The sequence below is a fragment of the Poeciliopsis prolifica genome, unplaced genomic scaffold (genome assembly GCF_027474105.1).
Source record: "Poeciliopsis prolifica strain line A6 unplaced genomic scaffold, Auburn_PproV2 SCAFFOLD014, whole genome shotgun sequence".
Classification (NCBI taxonomy): Eukaryota; Metazoa; Chordata; class Actinopteri; order Cyprinodontiformes; family Poeciliidae; genus Poeciliopsis; species Poeciliopsis prolifica.
Genome location: NW_026562389.1, coordinates 10,576,247 through 10,600,691, shown reverse-complemented (window position 1 = coordinate 10,600,691; position 24,445 = coordinate 10,576,247). Strand labels below are relative to the sequence as shown.

Sequence of the window (24,445 nt, the reverse complement as noted above, 5' to 3'; positions counted from 1 at the left end):
GTTAACCGGGTCTCACTTTCAGGCCATTGAGGACGGGAACCTGGAGGAGATGGAGGAGGAAATCCGCTCGAAGAAGCGTAAACGCAAACGGCGTCAGGACAAAGACTCGTCCAGCAGAGACGACGGCGGCATGAAGGCCAAGAAGAGGCGAGGGCGACCGCCGGCCGAGAAGCTGTCGCCCAACCCGCCCAAACTCACCAAGCAGATGAACACCATCATCGACACAGTCATCAACTACAGAGACGGGTACGGCTTTCACTTTAACGAACTCAACCCAGAGACATGAAAACGTTGTTTAGACCACACTGTGCGTGCGTGTGTGTACAGTGGTGTCACTTCCTGCCCATATAGAAAACGCTGATTGCACTGATTGTGCATTGAGCTGTGTGTGAATGATGGTCAAAATGACTCTGAGGGAAGAGGTGGGAACCCATGAAGCATCTGATGAAGCACTGAAATATGAGGCCTGTGAAAATAGAAAAAGGTTTTCTCACAGAACTAATATTTAAAACTGTTGCAGCAGATTTTGGCACTGCAGAAAAACCCCTTCTTAAGAAAACAGAACTATAAATTTTAATGCGACAACATTTTTATTTTAATAGAATGACCAACAAATGTTTGAAAAGTCAACAGGCGTGATGTTTTGTCTGCAGCGTTGCTACATGTAGCTGGAAATATGAAAACTGATCAGTTTATGTTGATTTTAAATTATGTATAATCTTTCTTTTTTGCTGTTTATCATGTTTTAATGTTATTCATCAAAAACAAACCTGCCTTGATTCTTCCATGCATGTTTGAGAAATCCTTTAATCTTCATGGCAACCAGTCAGCTGTGCAAAACGTCTGGGTGGACCTAGCCCCGCCTTCAAGGACGAAGCTCCTCCCCACAGCTTCAGTTTCCAACCTTCTGTCTCACGAACAGCCCTTCTCTGCTTTTCCCCTCAGCTCCTTCAGACTAGCCATCAGCAATTATCAACACTGCTGATGTCATTATAGGAGCTGCTTCTCAGAGCAACGCTGGTTAAAAATGTTGTTAAAGGATTAACAAGAAGCCATATTGTGATGACTTCCTGAAGGAGGAGTTTCAGAAAGCGTGGGAGTTCTTAAAGAGACAGAGACCCAATTAAAGGGCCTTCATTTATGCAGTCAAATTTCTTGTAGGTTGTTAATAAAAAAAGTTGTTTTTAGAACAACTGAAGGCCACATAGTTACTTGATTATGCTATAAAATGCCACTATCTGCTGGGAAAATACATAATAGTTCTCCATTTAAAAAAGAAAGGTATATTTTTTACTTTCAAATCTGGAGAAAAGACAAAATTATTTTTGAACATCTGAAAGATTTTATTTTTAATATTTTAATCTGAGCTTCCCGATGTGCCGAGTGGACCACAATAAATGTAGCGCGAGGTTTAAGTCTTCATTATTAATCCTTTCATTTTTGACCTATTTTCAGACACATCCTGTAAGAACCTGATAGGATTCAGTCGTAATAAAAAGATCATCACACACTGGGATTCTTTCAAATTCACTCAATAAAGGATGAATCTTTTTCCTTGAATAAGTCTTGGTTCGACTCTTCGCTGCTTTAATGACGGCCGAGTTTTTATTCAGGCAGCAGGAGAGAAACCAGACGGCGAGATGCTGCTTGGGGCCTGAGCTGATTAACAGCATCTCTCTCCTTCGGTCCTCCTATAATCCTGATTGCAGACTTTAATTAGTGCCTCTCCAAAAAAAAAAAATCTTCACCTATAGGAAATAAAAAATGAGTTTTCATGCAGGCTGATCCTGTAATAATGTTCAGGTTTTTACTTTTAGCTAAAAACAACTCAAATATAATTAAGCCAGATATTTTTTTTATAAATCCAGAAGTTCAATTCCTTCCTCTGTCTGTCGTCGATTGTTATTCTCAAAGCACATGTTGGCCTGGATCATTAACAAAGAATAGGAAGGGAAAGTTGAGACTAAAGCACCAAACTGAAGACGTTTGTCTTTTCTCATCCAAATAAATACCAAAATAACCTCCAAACTGTGTGAAACGGTAAAAAATAAAACTCTTATGCATGTAGTCTTGTAGCAAAGCTTCATTTCCTCTCTACAACACATGAAGGTTTGTCAGCATGAAAATCTCAGCAGATAAGCAGAGAACTGTTCTGGGATCAGTTGTTTTCCTGATCTCACATCAAGAGTTGTAAATAAACAAACCGAGCAGCTCTGAGGTTTCTAGGAAGTGCAATCATTCATGGTGGCGTCACAGCGCGAGGCAGACATCTGAAGATATTCTTCCTGACTCCACATCCAGGGAACTTCACAGATTATATCAGACTACAGGGTGAGGTCATATTTCAGTCTTCTGACGCATTCATATTATTTATTTTTAACCTTGACTGTTAAGAGTAGAGCTGCAACAAACATTTTGGTTTCATCTAATTAGAAAGAGACTGAAGCAGAATATTAATAAATACTTGAACTAGAAAATAATTTTTATGACAGCAGGAATAAAAAGTTTTTATTAAAAATATGTGATTTTCTGGCACATTGTGGCATTTCATTGCACACTCATACAACTGTTACCTTTAGTTATTAAAATACTGTATATATGAAATATGACTAAAAAAAGCTCAACTTCCTTATTTAATGCCTTGAATTTGGGCCCCTGTTTCTTTAAGAAGCTCCTGCTCTTTCTGAAACTCCGCCTTCAGGAAGTCATCACAACATGGCTCCTCTTAACCCTTTAACAACGTTTTTAGCAGCGTTTTCTCTGAAATTATATAATGAGCTCAGCAATTCCACCGGGTGTTTGCCAATTGCTCCTGGCTAGTCTAAAGGAGCCGAGAGGGGGAGGAGCTCTGCCTTGAAGGCGGAGCTAAGTCTACCCAGCCGTTTTGCCCAGCTGAATGCATTAGAGCATAATATATCAAAAAGGCAACTTTACATAACAGGTGGGGAGCATTATATTATTTGATTTATAGCACAATCAAGTAACTATTTTACCTTCAGATGTCCTGTCTGTCATTTTGGCAGGTAACTAAATCAATCAAAATAACATTTTAAAATCCCATCACTGATTAGCATATTGTGGCATCTGCAAACATTTCTGCAACAAAGAGTTGGCCAAAACTCTGCCATAGAGATGGAAAAGATTTGTCACCAGCGATGGAAGTTCTTGCTTTTTCTGACATTAAGTAGAAAATCTTCAGGGGGAAAAACTTTGTTTTCTGCGTTGTGATGCTTTCTGATGGGAGACTTGGCGTGTGGGTGTTGCTTTGGACGCAAAACTCTCCAGAAGTCCTGCAGGCATTTCAGCAAACATCCAAACGCAGCAGCAGAGAGTTCACTCCACTAACAGATTGTCATTAAGAAGATTAATAGCAACCGTCGTTTTATGACTCTTCATTAGCCGTATTATCCAACCGTTTCTCAAATCATCCAGGACAAACATGAGAAGACATCTGCTTAAGTGGATGAAAGAGTTGCTGGTTTGTTTTTCTGCTTTTAATTTTGGTCCCATCTGGGCTGTTGAAGTTGTGATTAAAGTCAAAACCTCCGGCCCATTTTTTAAGATCCTATCAAATTTTGGAAAAGTAATAATTGAGGCGGTTGTAAACACGACAACAGGAAGTCTCCTGGCACAAACCGCCAGTGAAGCGGTGAGGTTAACGCTTGTGGGAGAAAACATTTCTGACAGAAGCAATCAAGTGTGTCTGTTTACAAGATGAATGTACAAGAGGAAACTCCTACTTCTGCTGACTGAAGTCTGTTTCTTTCTTTCCCTGGGGAAATTAGCTTTGGGGAAACTTCAGGTAGTAAACAGCCTTGGTAATCTTTGCTTGTACATGAGCTGGCAAATAAATATTCATGGGTTGCACACATATTGGACTTGGTTTTACAACCTTTTCACTTCAACTTTAATAAATGTTGTTTTCTGCAAGATGAATAGGATTGAGTTTATTAAAAATTAAAGGTATAAACTGCAAATATGTTCTTCCCTTTTCCTTTAAGCTTCTTAAAACAGGAACTCTTCTTGTTAGTTGCTAATTATAAAACTGTATATGAACTGAATCGCTTCAGTTAAACGGTCTTTCAACCTGGAAAGTTTTCCGGAAGTTTGTTTGTAAGCTGAATGCTGTTTGGTTCTGGTTCTGGATGCAGAGCAGAACCAGAAGACGGCAGAGATCTGGAAGGCTGACAGAGCAACAGCAGGTCTTTAATGCACTGTGGTGCTTAGCCGTTCAGAGGTTTATAAACCAACAACAGTATTTTGAAGTCTGTTCTCTGAATCCCAGTTTTGAGGTTTGTTTTCTGTGTTTGCAGGTCAGGCAGGCAGCTCAGTGAGGTGTTTGTGCAGCTGCCGTCCAGGAAGGAGCTGCCAGAATATTACGAGCTGATAAGAAAACCCGTCGACTTCAAGAAGATCAAGGTTTGCTGGTGACATCAGCCCAAACTTAACAATAAGAGCCTGATGAAGGTTTAGAAAGGGCTTTAGTTCAATCTCCACCGGCTGCTAAAATGTTTGGTACCACACAAACATCTCTGTGGTTTTTGGGGGGATTGGATGTTTCTGAATAAGTTTTATAGCAGCTTTGATCATAATTATTTGTAATTATACAGTTAATATGAGAAAATGCAGACCTTTAGTGTGAATGTAGATAACTCTGAGACTTGAAGAACATTTTCCTTGCCGATATCAGGAGCGTGTGAGAAACCATAAATACCGGAGTTTGAGCGACCTTGAGAAGGACGTGATGCTTCTGTGTCAGAACGCACAAACCTTCAACCTGGAGGGATCCCAGGTACAAACACCTTTTCTCTGATTAATCCTTCAGCTGCTCATGTTTTCAGATAAACTGCAGCACTTTCAACAAGCCTCACTGTGAACACTGAGTGTCGTCTTTCTGTTGGTTGGTCTGTCTGCGGCAGAACGCCACGTCTCTGTCCATTTTTGACACTTTAGTACTTTCTGCTGTGCTTTGTGTTGAATTGCCGACGGTTCAAACTAATTTTTTGAATAAGAAAATAAACATTTTACTCTCTAAAATGAGACAAAGTAGCTAAAACTGCCTGCTGAGTTATTCTCTGTAAAAATATTCAGAGACATTTTAATATCTTAAATAAATGTGTGTATTTTTGAACAGTTGTGGCTTAATTGCTGCTCTGAATATGTTGTTCTTTCAGTGTTTTGAGTTTGTGTGCTCCAGTTCAGATCAGCTGACAATAATCGATTAATCCGAATAATCACCTTAATATTTCATCACTTTGCACTGAATTCATGTTTTTAAATCCTTTGTTGGGGATTTTACATTTTCACACTTGCAGTTTGTGTTTGTTATTTAATAAGATGGATGGAAATAATGTTTTTTCTTCCCAAAATGCATTTTAACAACTTAAAATTCTCCATTCATGGTTGAGCCTTCTGGTCCCAAAGGGATCAGTCTGTTTGCCTGTGCAGAGAAACGACCTCTGCCGCCACTTTGAATAATTTTCCTGACCTTCGGTTCAAAGACATTTTTATTTTTTGTGAACAGATATACGAGGACTCCATTGTTCTCCAGTCTGTTTTCAAGAGTGCCAGACAGAAGATTGCCAAGGACGAAGACAGCGAGGATGACAGTGATGAGGATGATGATGATGACTATGACTCAGAGGCCGAAGGTAACACACACAGTTTAAAACACTGAATATCAACCGTGTTCATTAGGAATCGCAGCTGGAGGTCGATTCGGCGCCTTTCCACTGAAAACTCTGAGTCGCTGCAGCTCTGAGATATTTAGTGCACTTTTATACTTGGTAGTCTGTGAATCCTACCAAGAATTTACAGAGTAGCTGTAAATACTTGGTAGGATTTTGTGTTTTTGCAGTGAACAAAGTCGCTGCAGCTTGGAAGCGATACTTACTCCTGGTTCTGTTCTCCAATTTCTGTTCAGCCAAGTCTGTGCGGGTGAAGATCAAGCTGGGTCGGGAAGGACGTGGCCACGACAAAGGCAAGAAGAGGCAAAGCCGCGGAAAGGCCAAGCCGGTGGTGAGCGACGACGACAGCGACGACGACCAGGACGATAACGTAGGTTTCTGTTTTTATGGCAGAACTGTCCACTTTCAGCTCTGGCACATTTCTTGTTATTGGAGGTTTAAATCTCTTTACCAGCTGAAGTCAGCAGGTCACACAAAAATCTATACTTCAGGTAAAAAGAAAGTCAAAGGTTATCATTCAGTGTCATTTATATGAACTTTAGGTCAAAAAGCAAACCAGGAAATGGAAAACGGATGTTTGAGGCTAACGCCGTGTGAACTGGTTCTGATGTTAAACCAGACGTTTCCGTCCAGGAACAGCAGGACGGAGGCGTTTTATCCACGGTAGCGTTAGCTTCTGGACGCTAGCCACTAGCATGGGAGGCAGCACTGATACCGAACGAAAACCTGGAAGGATTTCCAGAGATCCTCCTCTGATGTTCGGCTGAAAGCTGAAAACACAAATGCCTCTCTGCTTTCTGACTGCCGTCTCTCTTCCTGCAGGATCAGTCGGATAAAAGCAAAAGCGACGACGACTGAGGAGGACCAGCTGCAGCAGCACCAGCTGCAGTAGCAGAAGCATCTGCAGCAGCAGCAGCTGCAGCAGCTGCAGCAGCATCTGCAGCAGCGTGAGGATGTTGAGCTTTAAAAAAAGAGCAATATCTTCATTTTCTACAGAGCTTCATGCTGTTTTCTCTGTTTTTGTTTGTAGTGCGTTTTATCTTCTCTGTCATCACCTTTAAAATCTATTACTAATCAATCAGTAACTTACAGCAATGCCAATCAGCTTATCATCTTGTTTTTTGGAGTTTTCTAGTATATTTTTATGTCTGGCACAGAAGAAATTCTCTATGAAAAACAAAGACGCACATTTGGTCGTTTTATGAATTCATCTTAAAGTTTGTGAATATTCCCCACATTAATATAAGAAATAAAAATTGATATATTAGTGAGTTTGTTTTCACACTCATGGGGAGGAGAAACAGTTTCAGGTTTTCTTTATTTTCATGTTTTGGTGCTTGAAATGGTAAAAATGAAAAAAATCCTGTTTTTTCCCAAATGCAGCCACTTTAACCAATCCAACTTTAACTGGGCTTTAAAAACGTTTAGTGTTACGCAATTTTCTTTGTTTCATGTTTTAATTGTCTTGGAAAGTCAACAATATTGATAATTACAGTTAAAATATATTTCAGCTGCCATTCTGTCTAAAAACATCTAATTTGACCACAAAATTTATTATAATTCTTAATTATATTCCATTATAATGAATAATTGCTTGGTTATTATATTCTAAACAGGAATTCAATCAGCTTCAAAGTATATTTTAGTTACTTTTACTGTTACTTTATTTAGAAAATAAAAACTGCTACAATGAGCTGAAAAAAAGTATTTACCTCCTTTACAGATTTTATTTTGTTTTTTTTTTGTCAAATTAAATATTTCAGATCAAAATAATTTTAATAGAGTAAATAAAATAAAAAACAATGCAAAGATTGTTGTTTTAACAAACAGTTTTTCTATTTACTCTATTTTTATCTTTTACATGAGAAGTATTTTACTTCTCATGTAAAGTACATTAGAAGTAATGTAATTACGTCTAATGTGTTTTTTTGTTTTTTTTCCTGTGTAAAAAAAACAAAAAAAATATCCAGCAGGCTATTTTTTTTTTTTGTCGTTTCAAAATGCCAAGCTACAGTACAAAACGCTTCTGATTTTTAAAGAATAATAATAGAAACGTACACTTTATTGTAAATTACTTTAACAGCTGGTATACAGATGGAAACGAGTATTTTATTAAATAACTGCTCCTTTCCTGAAAAGCTATTAAAATCTGATCTTTAAAATTTCTAAAATAATATAAATCTTTTATTTTAACGTGAAAGTGGATAAAATAAAAGATTTTAAAAAAATAAACTTTTCTCTTTAGACGTAAACAAACAGGCACAACCATAAAACCATTTTTAAAGTTGATGAAATATCTCGAGTTGAAACATGAAATTCAGACGGTTAGAAATGCAGTCCGCTTTTTTTTAGTTTTTATTTTATGAATGACAAACATCTTTACATGTTATTTTATAAGCTTCTATGTTCATTATATTCTGGTAGTTTTAAAAATGTTAAACACTTTTTCCAGTTCCTTTCTTGTTTATTATAAGAAATGTCTGTTGTTTAAATCACTGCATTGTAACGGACAGCAGCTTCGTAAGGAAACGTTTCGCCTCAAAGCGAGTTGCATGAAAACTAAACGGCGTCTCTCTGGTTTCTGAAGGGAATAAAAGCCCCTTTCAAAGCAGAACCTAAATGAACAGAATATTTTAAAGTGTATTGATTTATTCATCTAGTTTGTGTGTGGCTCGTTGTCCCGCCTCCGTTCTGTGTGTTTGTAGCATGAACTCCTGATGCAGATTTATCACTTCGCTCCGTGAAGCGCTCCGTCAGCGCGGCTTGGTGTTTGCTTTCTTTGCACAGCGTCGTTGTGGTTGTAATCTAAAAGCTCCCAGCAAATAAATATCCATGACTTTCTGCACAAAAAGGTCTGATTTTTAGTATTTTATTGTTTTTATTTGTTGTTTTATTTCTGTGTGTGGAGGGTGAATAAATTACTATTATTGAAAAGTGATTAAATTCAAAAGCAATAAGAATTTTGTTGTTTTACACTGCAAAAACTCAAAAGTTTTACCAAGTATTTTCTGACTATAAAATTGGTTCATTTTGCAAAACTGCAATGGAAACACTGCTTTTGCGTCATGCGAGTCACATGATCAACAACTGGATGTTACTACTGGCAGAAACCACGAAAAAGTAGACGACAGGAAGTGGTAGGAGGAATAATTTTAGCGACTTGTTTCAATTGCGTTTTCTTTTTAATGGAAACACCGTCATTGTGAAATTGTTGTTTTTTTTTTTACATTAGGAGAACATTGACGAACGTCTGCAGTCATTTTCCCACTGTTCCCGGCAGAAACTGAAACATCGCAGAGCAGCAGAAGAAGAAGAGCCTTGCTCTCCACGGCACATCAAAAACCGGCCTCCTTTTTTTATCCCTGCCATTTTAAACAGAGCTTCTCTAAGCCACTGACCATCCATGGCCTCCTTTTCATCCGGCGCTTTGAAGCGCCGAGGTGTTGGTTCAGGCCTGAGCCCGAGAAACGACGGGCAAAGTGGATGCTAATCCTCGTCTGAGCAGCCGGGACGTCAGGTGCCAGGGCCCATTCCTGCTCTCCCTCTGTAGCCTTTGTCTTCGCCTCCACCGCCGGGGATCTGTCCAACTCCAAATAAAATCAGGAATCTTTTTTTTCGCCTCCTGATGACTCATGGATTGTGATCTGAAAGGGCCAGGTGTCCCGTGTTGTGAAAGAGTTCGGTTTGTTTGGTGCATTCAAAGGAGGGAAGCGGCACGATATCGGTGCTAACGCTTGCACAGCTTAAAAGGAAAGCTGCGAGAGGGCTTTGAGTCCCTCCGGATTCCAGGGTTCACTATCAGTTTAACGCATGGTCGGGGAAAATCCTCATGGATTCTTTTCCTTTCAGATCGGAGGGCAGCTGAGGACGCATCTGATGTATCAGTTCACACCTGAACTGGAACAAAAGCAGTTTACATCAGATTTCAATAAAAGAAGCTTTTTACATCTGGAGGACATTTTAGTCAGAAAAAAATGAATTGAATTCAGAATTTGTTTTGTTAATTAATTGATCTCAAGCTCAATTTAAGGAAGTTTTCTCACCTGATAGTCCAGTAGATTCGCTTTGATTTGCTGCCTGTTCTCCTCCTCGCCTGCGGGGGCACTGCACCAAGATCCACTGAAGGAAACAACATAGAAACATCTAAAAAAGACACCGAGTGCAGCTTCCTTCTTCATGAAACGTAAACAAAAATTTTCACCATTTGTAGGATTTCTCTTTTGCGCTGGGCTAGCATGTTTGATTTGCCTGTATTTTCCCAGAATGCCTTGTGCTGTAGTCCACTTCCTGCTTGCAGAGCGGTCTGCGGGCCGCTTGGTGTTCACATCCGCAATCAAACCACACCAGAGTTCAACCGAACCGAGACTGAGGTTTTCAGAGTTCAACAAACAAACTGGACTTTCCAGACAAACTTTCAGAATGTAACTTTTATGAAAATGTTTTTTTAAATATATTTATTCAAACTCATCTGTCAAACCCAGAAGGCAAGTCTTGGCACTGTCAATCAAGCTCATGTATGCGCTGTTAAATGTATTAGAAGCAGATTATTATTACAGGAAAACTGCTGCCATTAATGGCTATGCTAACTAGCTTTAGCATTCATGATGAACCAGCTGTAGTGTAGCAAAGAGCCGCTGGTGCATGAGGGTCAGTCTAGAGCTGCAGGATACAAAATAATTCAGATGAAAAACCTTTTTTCTGACCCAGAACCATTAGTCAATATCTAATCTTTCCTTAATACAAACTGGAACATTTCTCTATGAATCTGACTTGATAAGAGAAAAAATCAATATTTTACTTTTTTCTGTCTCATCGAAACTCAGACGACTTGGACTGAAATGTGTTTTCCAGGAACATTTGGTTCAGTTCTGGAAAAGGAAAACCTGAAGCCCCTGCAGGGGGAAAGGAAGATGAAACGGTTTTGAACCGACAGCTACACAGAAGTAATGATGAGTAAAAAGACTAACTCAGCAGCAAAACAAAAACCTTCATCACTCAAAATTAATTCATTTTTCTTATTCAAAGCATAAAAGTTTATGTGGCAAAAATCTCAGCTTTGATATCAAACTGTTATCTGCTGCTGGTAAGACACTGACCGCTCAGAAACGCTTCAGAGAACCACACCATGTAAAATGAGCCTCCAGTTTTTTATTCACTTGCTTTTGAAGGAGTTCCATGAATCTTTCTGAATTTTCAGTAAAAGAAACTTTATTATTTATGGCAGCATTAAGTTTTTCACTCTTGCATGAAGCTGTCAGAATATTTTCAGTGAGACTTTGTTTCTTTTTCGTCATTTTTAATTGATTCGGCCTTCAGCCGTGTGAAAGCGAACAAGAAAAATAACTTTTAGATTCAGAACGCAACTCGAGTCATGATGTTTGCTGTTCTCATTTCAGAAAATCTGATAATTAAAAAGAGAAAGAAACTAAAAATCAGTCGTTGGGCATCATTTAAAATTCTGATCGATTTAACGGTGTCCGAAGTGCGGTTCGACGGCCATTTGTTGTCCTGAGACTGAGTTTTTTGTGGCCCCCAATTGCAGTTGAAGAATTGTTTTTTAACAGAAAACAAAGTCCAAATGTTTTTAAAACAAACTTTTATAAGCAGTAGAGCCACGTTTATCTGAAGAGCTCTGGAAGACAATGATCCAAAGTCTGAATGTCAAACTGAGCCTAAAAGAAATAGAAAACTTTCTGTTTTTACAGCAAATTAAACATTTGCATTTACAATGGAATAAAAAATGCTGCTTTTTTAGCTTCATTTTTGTTGGAATATTTTTGACCTGATGTTGGTCCAAGTGGCAAGAAAATAAAAACCCCAAATGACAATTTTTGTAAAATATATTTAGAGACAAAAGTTTTTTAAGTGCTAAATGTGTATATTTTTGTACAACTTTTGCTCTGAAAGTGTTGCTTTTTTTGAGTGTCTCCTTCAGCTGACAACGAACCGATTACTTAATTAATTGAAGATTATGTTGTGATTAATCAGATGAACCGTTTCAGCAAATTTAAGCAAAGTTTGCTTTTTATTTTTTCGCTGGTCTGTCAATAACGCACCTTCACTTTTATGCTTTTGATTTAATTTTTTTTAAACTTCACCGAATATAAATATCTCTGGATGCATCAGTGATGTAATTTTTATTTGTCTGTTTTTTCGGTTTATTTTCTCTCAGACTGATGACTTGTAGATTCCTCTCTTCTATTCTTGTCTCTTTCTTTTCCTTTTAATCTTTTCCACCAACTTTCTCCCTTTTTTTCTGTCTCAATTAAACCTGAATAATTTTCTAATCATCTTTTATACGTACATGAAGTGGAGCATCACAGCGAAAGCTGTAACTCTCCACTTGTGAAGGTAAATCTGTTGGCATCTCACTGACAGACATCATACTTTAAAAGAATGAATAAATGCACTTCAAAAATCTGAAAAGTTTTAAAATAACCTGAAGAAAAGTCAAACTTTCTAGATGTTAGTTTTAAAATAGCTGAGTTGGGTTTAAACTTAGACTGGTTTAAGTTTCTCCTGATTTGTTGGTTTGTTTATTAGTGACCATAAAATGACCTTTAAAACGGCCAATTTTATTCCCACCTTCCCTGTTTTTAACAAGCCCAAAGCCGTGACGTGATTCAACATCCAGCAGCAGCAGAAGAAGAGAAAAGGCTTTTTCCAGTTTGGCTAAATGGCCCAATTATGTCTGATCGGTGTGACATCCGGCCGGCGAGTCAAACGAACCTGCAGCAGGAAACGACTCAGAGCGGCTCAATATCTGGGTATGAAAATATGCATTTAGCCAGAATCCGTCTGCTTTCCTTTCACTGTTGTGTCAGAATAAATTTTGCAGGCACTTGTTCTCAAATTAGTTTTGAGTTTCAAGCTGAAGTTGGAATCAGGAGAAAACAACAACAGCAGAGGAAAGATGATTGGCAGCTTTGTTTTGATGCATTCGGTTCCTGGCTGAGGCAAAAACAGACGACGGTTTACAGAGGAAACCTTTAGAGTTCACAGAGTCGCTGCATCAAGTTCAGGCAACATCTGGATCTCTCAAGCGAGATCCAGATGTTTTCTGAAATCATGTAAGATTTACTTCAATGTACTGAGTAATAAATTAAAATAAGCTCAATAATTTTCCATTTTTCTCTTTTTTACAGAAACTGGATGACAAGATTCTTCAATTTGCTGTTTTTGTCTCAATCCTTTTTTGAAGGTCAATTTTGTTTTTCATAATTCATTTTGTTTGTTTTCCTGTTTTAGTTTGGATATTTAAAATATTTTCCACCTCCACTGTTAAATATTTATTAGAATTTAACGTTTGACAATATGTTTTGCATTATTATGCCATTATTATTGTTATATTACTTGTAAATGATCTCAAAATAACAATAATATAATTTATCGCGATAACTTCTGGGACAATTCATCATCCAGCAAAACAGGATTTAACATTAATTTCCTTTGGAGGATTTTTTAATTAAATCATTTCTTATCTGATTCTAAATCTGTAGGCAAATCTGTAAAACTTAAACTTTACAAGACAATTGGGACCAAATTTAACTTTAATGAGCCCAATTTATCTGATCAAGTGTATTGATCACAGAATATTCATCTCAAACACTCTGAAATAGACGAATGCTTGGTTTCCAGTGTGGTTAACTGGATCTTCCTCTGATTTCCAGTCTTCTGCTCACAAAGGCAGGAAATGGAGCGACGGCTCAACAGTCGCCGTTCAGCCAGGTTTGCATAATCACCCGACTCAAAGCAGTCTGGGAAATTAGCTGGGTGAAAAAGATTTCTTGATTTTTTTTTTCAAAAACAAATGGATGTAAATCTTAGAAATTGCTGCAATCATGGAGGTAAAATCATAAATTACCAGCAGCACCAGATGTAACTACCTCCAGCTTCAGCCTCCACAGAAATGGATTTTAACAGCCTTTTCGTTCTGTTTATACATTATTTTCAAAAATGCAAAGAAAATCCTTGAGAATCAGCTTTTTTATGCATATAATAGAACAACGTGAACCTGAGACGGTTGCAGCACAATGGAAAATTAAAGCTACAGCAGCTGAACCTCCCAGCATCGCAGCTGCAGATTTCAATAAACCTTTTATCTTTAATGGCAGAAAATTGGATTTGCAATTTTCTCACATGAATCTACGTTTTCCGCTGCGATACGATGATTATCTTAAAGCAGCTCTCCTGCACTTCCAGGCTGTTAAATGTTTTTTTGTTTTTTTTTATGTTGATGCAAATGGAGCCGTTGGAGCAGCAGCGCTGCTCAGCTGGAGGAGGAGCCGCAGCGCCGAGTCTGGATGGAGGAGGCGTGTGGATCCTCCATCATCTGATGGAGAGTAAAATGACTTTGAGGAATTTAATGTCTGAAAGAGAAGCAGGATTAGAAATGAAGCAGGTGAAAAAAGCAAAGACAATGTTGTCTCAGCGTTCTGATAACACAGCTGCAGCATCAGGACTTTATTGCACTGCAGGCATTTCTTCCCAATCCACTGCAGATCGGATCGTCTCACTGGACTCATTCCTCCAGAGTCTGGAACTGAAATCTGATGAAAATTAATTAACTTGTAAAGAGATGCTTAATTAAAAAATGGAGGAAGTTTTTCTTCACAAACATTTATGAGACATTTGTGTAAAAATCAGCAGGAACAAAATTTATTAATTTGATGAATTAATACAGAAAGTCCAGACTCTGCTTCATGCTTTCTGCTGCAGTAGAAGGTTTTCATGAGGTTTGTCCATATATGTTATTCATCACACAAAACCCAGGAATGGGCTGGTTCTGCTTCACCGGACGGCCAGCGATTCCTCTCATTGTGACCATGACAGCAATATGCTAATTTGCACTGAGAAGAGAGTTTTAACAGATTTATTTAAAGAGACCTTATGAAGAAATAGATGCATGATGCTGAAATAAAACAATCTTTGAGCATCCAGATGAATCCGCTGATGGTCGTCGTGTTGAGGCTCCCAGCAAGTCAAAAGCAAAATGTTCTTTTACTGAATGAGCGGCACAAACAGAACAACTTCCTGTTTTCCACCAGTTACCTGTGAAGCTCGTCTGGCTTCATGACGCGGTTCTGGGTTTCATTTCTTGCCATCATCCTTTCATGTGATTCAGGAAACTCATTTTGCAGGAAGTCCTGCAGCAATGAAACACTCAAACGTCCAGCATCAAACATTCAGAGCCTCATGAACTAAAGAATGAATCACATGAAGCATTTTCACCTGTTTGGGCGGAGAGCAGCACCGGGTCTGGACATGAGCTCAACCTGCTTCTCTTGTTTCACCGGCCACTTTCATCACTCAGATGGATTCAGCAGAATCTTAATTAGCCGTTCCCCGCAGACGGATTACATGGTTGAAATGCTGCTGACGTTGTGATGTGATTATTCTGAATTGTTGCTCAGACGCCAGGCTCACAGGCCGAACGTGCTCAGACTCAGAGTGCATCGGTTGATTTATTTAGTCCACCTGAGAGGTTCATGCTCTCTTCTTTCCACACCCGAACAGTTTTCACCTGAATGTGAATGCCGTTCCACCCGTAGAACAGCATGTTCGGACGTTTTGTTTCGCTCCCTCCCTCAGTTCGCAGCCTGGCCTCCTGCTGTGACGTAAACCAGAATCAGAGCTTTCGTTCAGCAGAACCGGCTGATTGGCCTCAGTGAAAAGTTTCCAGTTTTTGCAATAAGTTGAAGTTTTTTGGTGTCTGGAAAACGAGCCGTTAAAAAAAAATGTAACGTCACCTGTTACCTAGCAACCCCAGCAGTGCTCTGCCCGTTACCTAGCAACTGGTTTCATTGCTGTGCAATGGCTGCTGGAAAAGACACGTGTTTTATTGCTGACTTAACTTCCAGAGACCAATTGCTGCATCTTTGTTGGTTGTGCAGAAGGCTCCACTTCTGCTTTTCAGACATGATGGCACGGCCATCAGCATAAGCAGCTTCTCTTTTTTTTGGTCTTAAAGTATTATTAAATTATTTTGTGTTACTCCATCCTAACCGAATAGGTCACCTTGAAATCATAACACAGTTACAGTAGGAATATAAATAAGTGTCTCTCTTTTGGGAAATGGACTTTTGTTTAATTCCTCATATGTTTTTCAAACGGAGCTGACAGTTAATGATTTTATTGCTGCTTCCTGAGACACATTGGGCTGAAAATTTCTTCCTCCATCACTGAGTTTTGAAGTGATCCTTGAAATGGCCGGGAGAGGAGAGAAGCCAGCTCTGAAATCAGATTAAAAACCTGAGCGTGGCAGAAGAGCAGCAAGCCGAGAAACTGGGGTGAAGTCCAAACCCAGATGGACGAAACCAGTGAAATGATGGGAAAAAGCAAAAGTTTTCAGTTACAAAACAACTGAAGTTTAGAATGAAGAAAATGACACAAAAAGCCAAAATAAATGAGTGAATACATTTAAAGATGAGCCTCAGAGATCAGCTTCGTTTCTGCTTTGTCTTTAAGTTCCAAAAATCACAATAAATACTTAATTTAAAAATCATTTCTGCGTTTCCTACTAACTTCACGTCTTCAGTGATTTCCATTAAACTCTGGATTCTTTGGTTGTTTAAACATTGATCTCCTCCGTCATGTTTTTGTGATTCATAACAGAACTTCGTTAATTACCAACACTTTTTATCTGACCTCCTTCTATAGAAGCGTTTTAAATTTACCCACCATGCAGCGTGATTTTACCCATCATGCAGCGTGATTTTACCCATCATGCAGCATGATTTTACCCATCATGCAGCGTGATTTTACCCATCATGCAGCGTGATTTTACCCATCATGCAGCGTGATTTCACCCATCATGCAGCGTGATTTTACCCATCATGCAGCGTGATTTTACCCATCATGCAGCGTGATTTTACCCATCATGCAGCGTGATTTTACCCATCATGCAGCGTGATTTCCTCTCAGCACTGAAACCGACACGATCTCATCTCTGACTGCATCTCTAAAGCTGCTGCAATCAAAGCTGATCCTGAAAATAGTTTTAGTGTCACAGATGAACTGTTTCCAACAGGACTTGGTTGGAACTATGCAGGTTACCAAAAAGATCTGAACCACTCACAAAAATGATTTATTCTCTCATAAAAGATAAACCCTTAGTTCCTGTTCTATTACTTGGTTCTACAGTTTTTCATTTATTTCTCTGATCATCACTTACGGATTGTTTTGCTCTGAATACATTAAAATTTTGCATCTTTTTGCCTTTTTTCCAGGTAAATCCAAACTCCATGAGGTCATTTTCACTGTTTGCCACACGATTATCGTGCGGATGATGTGACTGAGTGATGACAGCATGTGATACTTCAGAGCAGCCAGGTCATCGTCGGACAGCTGCGCAGTCATCGGGTCGCAGCTGGAGCAGAAACGGACCATCTGAATCGGATCCACACAGGATGGAAGCCAATCAGACCAGCCTCAGTTGCTCATTTCATCTGGTAGAGCAGAAAATGTCTCAGAGGAATCAGGTCTGAGCTGCTGGTTCTGGAGGTTCTTTCATTTTAAAACCCAACATCACAATCACCAGACTGACAATTAAAAAATGAAGAAACACTGAAAATGGCCTTTAAATGTCCCAGTGGCAGCAGAATGAAACAGAAGTTCATTCTGCTACTGCCCACACACACACATACACACACACACACACACACACACACACACACACACACACACAACCACACACACACACACACGCACACACACGCACACACACACACACACACACACACACACACACACACACACACACACACACACACACACACACACACACACACACGCACACACACACACACACACACCCTGCTGACCAAACAGTGGGTGGCGTGAAGCGAGCCCTCTGCGTTCCTGCAGCCCTCTGCGTTCCTGCAGCCCTCTGCGTTCCTGCAGCCCTCTGCGTTCCTGCAGCCCTCTGCGTTCCTGCAGCCCTCTGCGTTCCTGCAGCCCTCTGCGTTCCTGCAGCCCTCTGCGTTCCTGCAGCCCTCTGCGTTCCTGCAGCCCTCTGCGTTCCTGCAGCCCTCTGCGTTCCTGCAGCTCTCTGCGTTTCTGCAGCCCTCTGCGTTCCTGCAGCCCTCTGCGTTCCTGCAGCCCTCTGCGTTCCTGCAGCTCTCTGCGTTCCTGCAGCCCTCTGCGTTCCTGCAGCCCTCTGCGTTTCCTGCAGCCCTCTGCGTTCCTGCAGCCCTCTGCGTTCCTGCAGCCCTCTGCGTTCCTGCAGCTCTCTGCGTTCCTGCAGCCCTCTGCGTTCCTGCAGCCCTCTGCGTTCCTGCAGCTCTCTGCGTTCCTGCAGCCCTCTGCGTTCCTGCAGCCCTCTGCGTTCCTGCAGCCCTCTGCGTTCCTGCAGCCCTCTGCGTTCCTGCAGCTCTCTGCGTTCCTGCAGCCCTCTGCGTTCCTGCAGACAGAGCGCAGCATCAGGAGGATCGTCGTTTAAATCACTCTGGCTGTGAATTCGCTCATCGAGGCTCAAACAGCAGAAGCTCCAGAAAATGTAGTTTTTTTTTTCTTGTGCTTTTGAGAGAAAGCTGAAGTGGAGGATGATGGATGGTTTGGAGATGTTGGGTGAAAGCAGAGGCTGTCGGCCTGTTTTCAGACGTCATTCAGTGACTTTATTCTCTTAGAAACCAAAAGCTGTGCAGAGCGAAGGGCTCAGCTGAAAACGCTCCACACAGGATCCTCTAAAATGCTCAAACTATTCCTGACAGTCACAATAAGGCGTCCTGACAGTGAAGAGCTGCAGCACATTTATCATTTATTTATTATTTTAACCAGAGGTTTGGACCTCAGTTTCTGTTGCCAATAATTATAGATTTGAATTCAGTTTATTCTTTTCTTGGTTGGTTTTTGAACTGCATTGGGGGCCGTAACATTTCTGGCAACCATTGGAATTATAAAATTCAATTTGCTTCATGGAAACGCCAATATTTTAATTTTTTTTAGCAAAAAAATAAATAAAAAGAATCCCAATGTTTTGATAAAAAGTTTTTGCAATAGGATGACTTGGGTATTTTTTGTATTGAAATTAGAATATTTCTCAAAATTGCAACGGAAACAATTTTTTTTGTCCTTTTTAAAGTCAAATGATGATGAAATGAACATGGAAACAACGAATAAAACACAGAAACAGCTGGAGGATGACGGCGTGGCAAATCGCTTGGTTTTTTCCTATATTAACGGAATATGAACAAAGTTTTGTGCACAAATTAAACACAGACGACAGTGCGTCCTTGTATTTTCTTTAAATATGGATATTTCATTGGTTTGGAATAATTGCTTCTCAGCTGTATTTAATTATTGTATAATAATAAAATAACGTGTAATAAACTCATAATTAAACATTATTGCAAAAAAAAAATAAAAATTTCCAGGATCACATAGTTCGTGAAGAACTCAGTGTGTTTTTCCCACTTTATCTGTTTGATGCTCAAATCCTGTTTTGTTTTTTTTCGTCACTTTAAACCTCGACTTTTCTAGGTCTGCGTGGATCAATTGGTGCAAATCGATGGAAACAAATTGGACATGCATTTTGTATATTATGTAAAATATTTTTTAAAATATTAATTGGCAATTTTTTCATATTCCAACAAACTGTCATGTAACTTTAATGTGTTTTGGACTGAAAGACGTTTTATTGAAGCTTCATCACTGATGACACTTAAAGCCACTTCTGTTAAAGTTTCCAAGTTTAAATCTTGGATTTAGAGACACTTAGACGGTGAAGATGAAGTTAATAAATATGGTAATTAGACAAAGTTTGACCTTTGACCTCTTTACTTATCTCCATACAGAAACATGTCAGCTGAGGTTCTGTGGAGTCGGTTTGCTGGAAAACGCTTAAATTACTCAATTTTGTCTTCCTGACGTCCATCTTATCCTACAACCTCCAGATCTTTATTTATCTATAATGTACGGAGAGAATATTTGTTTCTTTTAGAGACGGTCATCCAAGGAAGTATTTAATCCTGTGGAGTCAAATCTGAAATCTGATAAATTATTCCAGCCAGAACGCATCTTTGAATAATCCATGGATTATTCAAAGATTATTCAAAGTTATAGTAAGAGGAAAGTTAGATTGTCCTGCTTGGAGTGAAGCTCAGGAAAGTACCAGAGGTAATAAAATGGACTCCATTATCCTATTAGCCTCCAAGGACGAACACGGAGCGACTCCAGAGTTGCTCTAAACGTCCTGATGTTTCACTGAGAATTAATATTTTCACCGTTTGTCAGTTTAAAATGTGAAGTTTTAGAAACTTTCAGTGTGTTTTTGGTAGTTTCACGTCGTTTCGCCTTCCTGCTGATGAACCAGCAGGGGGTGTAACACACTCAGAATATTTCCACTTCATTCCTGGTGATTTCAGTGAAACGAATCAAAGGAATATTTCAGATTTCTGTCTGAGATGTTCTTTAAAACATGAGCGAATTTAAATGATGGTTCAGTTATTCACATAATCTGTTGGTTGATTCAAAAACACTTGTTGAAATATGAGCCTTTAAAGGTTCTTGGTGTCGTTTATTTTTTATATGAACTGTTGTGAAGCTCAGCTGGTAAATCAATCAGAAATTTCCACAGCAGGATTTTGCAAAAATACAAAGTTTTTCTTTGGTGTGCAGACTGTGCGATATCGATGACATCACATTAGAAATGGAGGGTTGGCAGAAAGCAGAGGATTCTGGGTAATTAGTTGGGCTTTCAGAAAGATCACTGGGGAATAATGGGTGAAGTTTGTAAAGTTACGCTGTTTAATATATTAAAAATTTGGTTATTTGTCATTTAAAAACAACGGGAAGTCGTATATTCAGTGTTCTTCATTTTTAGATCCTAACTGAACATTTGGCTACAATGCTAAATATTTAATTTGCTGCTAAATATTTAGTTAGCGAGTCAAATATTTAGTCTGAAGCTAAATATTTAGCTTACTGCTACATAATGTGCAAATTCACTCCCTGAAAACACAAACTTACAAAATAACTTGTTGATTGGCAGGTTAATTTGCATATTAGCTAAATATTTAGCTCTGAGCTAGCTCAATAGTCAGTTAGCTATGTATTAGTTTTTTGTTCAAACTTGAACCCAAAATCTTTTTTCTTCGTCTTGTTCTATTTAATAGCTTGAAGTTCCTATTAAAGTGGAAGAAAAACAAATAAAATTAGGTTTTTTATTTTTATTTGTGGTAAAACCTTCATAAATAGAGAAAATCGTTTGGTTCAAGTGAATAGTAAACACCGTTACTCTCCTTGTTCAAACACTGTCACATTTCTGTCACGTTTCATAAATGAAGCTAAAATATGCTTCCGGATTTTCAGCGGCTGTTATCAGCAGAGAGTGAATTGCTGCTCTCATAAATCCTTTTATCTCAGCTTCCACATCGCCTGACGTTCTGCAGCCAAGTGGGGAAAAGTTCAACGTCAAGCAGGAAATAGATTTTGCTTTACAAAGAAAGGAGGAAGTTTCCTTCAAATCCTGCACTAAACCCATCTGTTATATCTTATTTATTCTTTATCACATTTAAACTTAGAGTTATGTTGACAACTTGACAGCTGAAACCAATGTTAGTTATCGTTAGCTAGCAGGTTTTGGGGCAGTTATGGAGTAAAATATTGTGTTTGTTTCAGTGATTATTGTGTTTTACTGACTGAATGCAAATCAGTACCAGTATGGCGAGCGCCTGCCAGCAGAAACCTGCATATTTTTACATGTATTGCTTTGGTTTGAATGTCATTTTTCATTCAGTTCCTAAGTTTTGTGAGATATGAGATATGACAAGACACAGCTGTGTCAGTGGGTGTGGTGCAAATAAAATGTAATTTATATCCGACCCTCCGATGACAAAAGGAGTCCTGAAACAGTGACTCTGAGGTTTCATCAAGGTCGGAGCAGCTGTCGGTTGTTTTTCATTTCAGTGACAAGTTGTGATGAGAAAAACATTATCTGCATAACGACGTCTCTGCAGAGTCTGACAGCAGAACGGCACAAAGAGTTGATGGGTCTCATCATTCGCCCATCAAACGCTGCGATTTAAAGTTCCCTGAAATTTCATCACACTAAAAAAAAAAAAAAAATCCATCATATGCAAACATTGTTGAAAATTTCTGCAGCCAATGTATTCGTGTTCATCTTTTTATTGCACCAGTCACTGCAGGATAAAAATGCTCTACCTGCTTTTTCAAAATAATTTAGACATTTAAAGTGATTTTCTAAATTATATCCATCAGAAGGAGTTTGGTTTGAATGATTCTGGTTGAATTTCAGTTTCATCAGATTTTTCATACTGAACGGTTTGAGTAGATTTTAAAAAAAGCAGGAAGGAACGAAATAAATGGAAAACAAAATAGAGTTTCAGGTTGGCGAGCTGAAGCTCATCCACAGGATATTAAATTATATTTACAGTGTTCAATTAAACAAAACTTTTAGAAACATTGAGATTTGAGCCGAATAACAAGCCAGATAAAAATTCAGACAGTTGTTGTTTGACTGCAAAAGGCGATTAAAAATGAACTAATAATTATTCACTTAGTGTTGGTTATATTTAGATTGAAATAATTGATATTTAGTAATTAAGCTGAATATTTAGCTTCATTGGGAGTTTAGGTTCTGAGGAGCCATTTTTTGTTTTGATAGCTAATATGCAAAGTGAATTTGCATCTTACCTAAACATTTAGTTTAGAGATAAATATTTAGTGCTAACTAAATGTTTAGTTCATAAGCTAAATATTTAGGTTACTAGTTTGAAACCCTGACATTAATAAATGAATAAATGACATGGTGAAAATGTAACTTTTGAAAATGAACCTCCATTTATTTAGCAGTTTCGCCTCAATGCAAGTTTTATTTCAATATTATCCCGAATAAAAACCTAATAATGCTCCTAAACTTTTAATTTGAATATCAGATCATCTGCAGCAGACCCAGAACAAGTTTGACATCTTTAAAAGCTGAATTAATTTCTGTTTCCGCTACTTGATCAGGCTGGAAACAAGGCGGAGGAATGCCACAAAAAGACGAGGGGATTGCTCAAACACCTGAGGGAGGGAGAGCTTTTCAGACAGATTGGAGGTCTGACCTCCTCCAGGGAAGCTGCTAAATTTCTGCATGACCCTCCTCACAATCAGCCCAGATGGAGCGCGCTCTGCTTGCATGAATAATGCGATGCTGTTTGAGCCGCTGGAGGTTCAATCTGAGTGACGGACAGCGAGGTTTGCCATAAATTAACAGCTTCTCTTCTTTGGGCAAAGATGGGTGACCCACTGTGTCTTTCAAAAGCAGTGTCTCTCTTTGAAATGTCGGATATTTTCTGCTTTTTAGGATCCCAAACTTCATTGTTTTTCACTGGAATCACACAGAGTAGTGAAGTTGTTTTCCAAACTTTCACCAAATCCGACCAGAAGCTGAGGATGTGTTCCTCTGCTCCGAGTCCAGGAGGTAAAAGTTTGGAGAATAATTCAGGCTCAGTCAGACTGAATGCAAAGCTTCTGTGAACAGCAATTTTCAAATGTTGACCAGCTGCCCATTTTAACGGTTCAAGCAGTAAATATACTTTAACATGCATCAATACGCTCAGTGGAAACCGGATTAGCAAGCCTGTGAAAGCCAGACTTTCCAGTCTTCCATATCGTCAACAACCAGAGCCAATAGCATAGCATGGCATAAAGCACCCTTCATACTATAAGCAGTGCTGTACAAATCAATAAAAACAAACAATTACCACATTGAAAAACATGGAATTGTGTGTAAAATGCAGGAAATGATCTAATTCTGGACATGGAGTTAAAATGGCGGGTCTTAGTTTTCTCTTAGGGACAACAGCATCTTCACAGCATGTCAATTAGAAGCATTTCCGTATCTCCACTTCCAAAGCTCCATTTTAATGCAAATATTTTAGATATGAAAAAAGAAATCCAAGAATATGCAAATTTTCTGCAAATAACTTGGAGTTACGTTCGAATAAAACATCAGAAAAAATGTGACTCAAAGAATAGTAAATGATTAGAGCTAATATACCTGCTTGTTTACACTAAAGAAATGATCCGAACCAACCTTCATAAAGATGCTGCAAGAAGACTTAAAGCAGCAGTGGAGCAACAACACATCCCTGTGGGACACCAGTGTTCAAGATAACCAGATTAAAAACTGTTAATCCCATTTAATCAGAATACTGAGGTCAAAACTCCTGCAGTGATGGGCAGATGTCTAATACTGCTAATATTTTACACCAGGAACTCGTCAGCATGTTTCTCTCTGAATGTTTTCCATAAACATAAATTCTCTTGTTTGGTTTTGCTCTTTTGATCCACATGGATGTAATTAAAACGCGTTAAATGGGCTGTGACATCACTCAACCACAGATTTCTGTTAAAGTCTCAGAAATGTTTCACATCAACATGTGAGCCTGTCAAACTGAGGAGGTTGTAATGTTTGGGCAGCTTTTTCCCTTAACAAGTTAAATCATCGTTTCAAAACCAAAACCTTTGTCTAATATAAAAATGTGAGTTTTTTGCTGTTCAATTCGGTCATCTTTTGTTTTATTAGCCTGATAAAATATTCAAACTTAGTTAAACTATCAGGCCACACAGATTAACCTTGTGGTGCCATGTTTGGCTCCTAACAGGAAGTCGTGGTTGAAACGATCTGATTGGCTTACAGAGGTTTAACCTCTGCGCTCCGCTGCCCCCTGGGGGTTCGGCATGTTTAAACCTTCAAGAGTGGATTTGTGGGGAGAAAACAGATGTTTATAATATGACTGAATTAAACAGTA

At 38.8% G+C, this 24,445-nt stretch overlaps 1 protein-coding gene across 1 annotated transcript in view; it reads left to right on the top strand.

Annotated features, from left to right (window-relative positions):
* The window catches only part of smarca2 (SWI/SNF related, matrix associated, actin dependent regulator of chromatin, subfamily a, member 2), a 34,458-nt gene extending 26,157 nt beyond the window's left edge, over nucleotides 1-8,301 (top strand). Inside the window, exons 29-34 of the mRNA XM_055039063.1 lie at nucleotides 23-246; nucleotides 4,314-4,419; nucleotides 4,691-4,792; nucleotides 5,525-5,651; nucleotides 5,924-6,057; nucleotides 6,510-8,301. Of these exons, the coding sequence (XP_054895038.1) occupies nucleotides 23-246; nucleotides 4,314-4,419; nucleotides 4,691-4,792; nucleotides 5,525-5,651; nucleotides 5,924-6,057; nucleotides 6,510-6,545 (729 nt within the window). The 3' untranslated portion in view covers nucleotides 6,546-8,301. The remainder of the gene's footprint in view (nucleotides 1-22; nucleotides 247-4,313; nucleotides 4,420-4,690; nucleotides 4,793-5,524; nucleotides 5,652-5,923; nucleotides 6,058-6,509) is intronic.
* The last annotated feature ends 16,144 nt before the right edge of the window (nucleotides 8,302-24,445 follow it).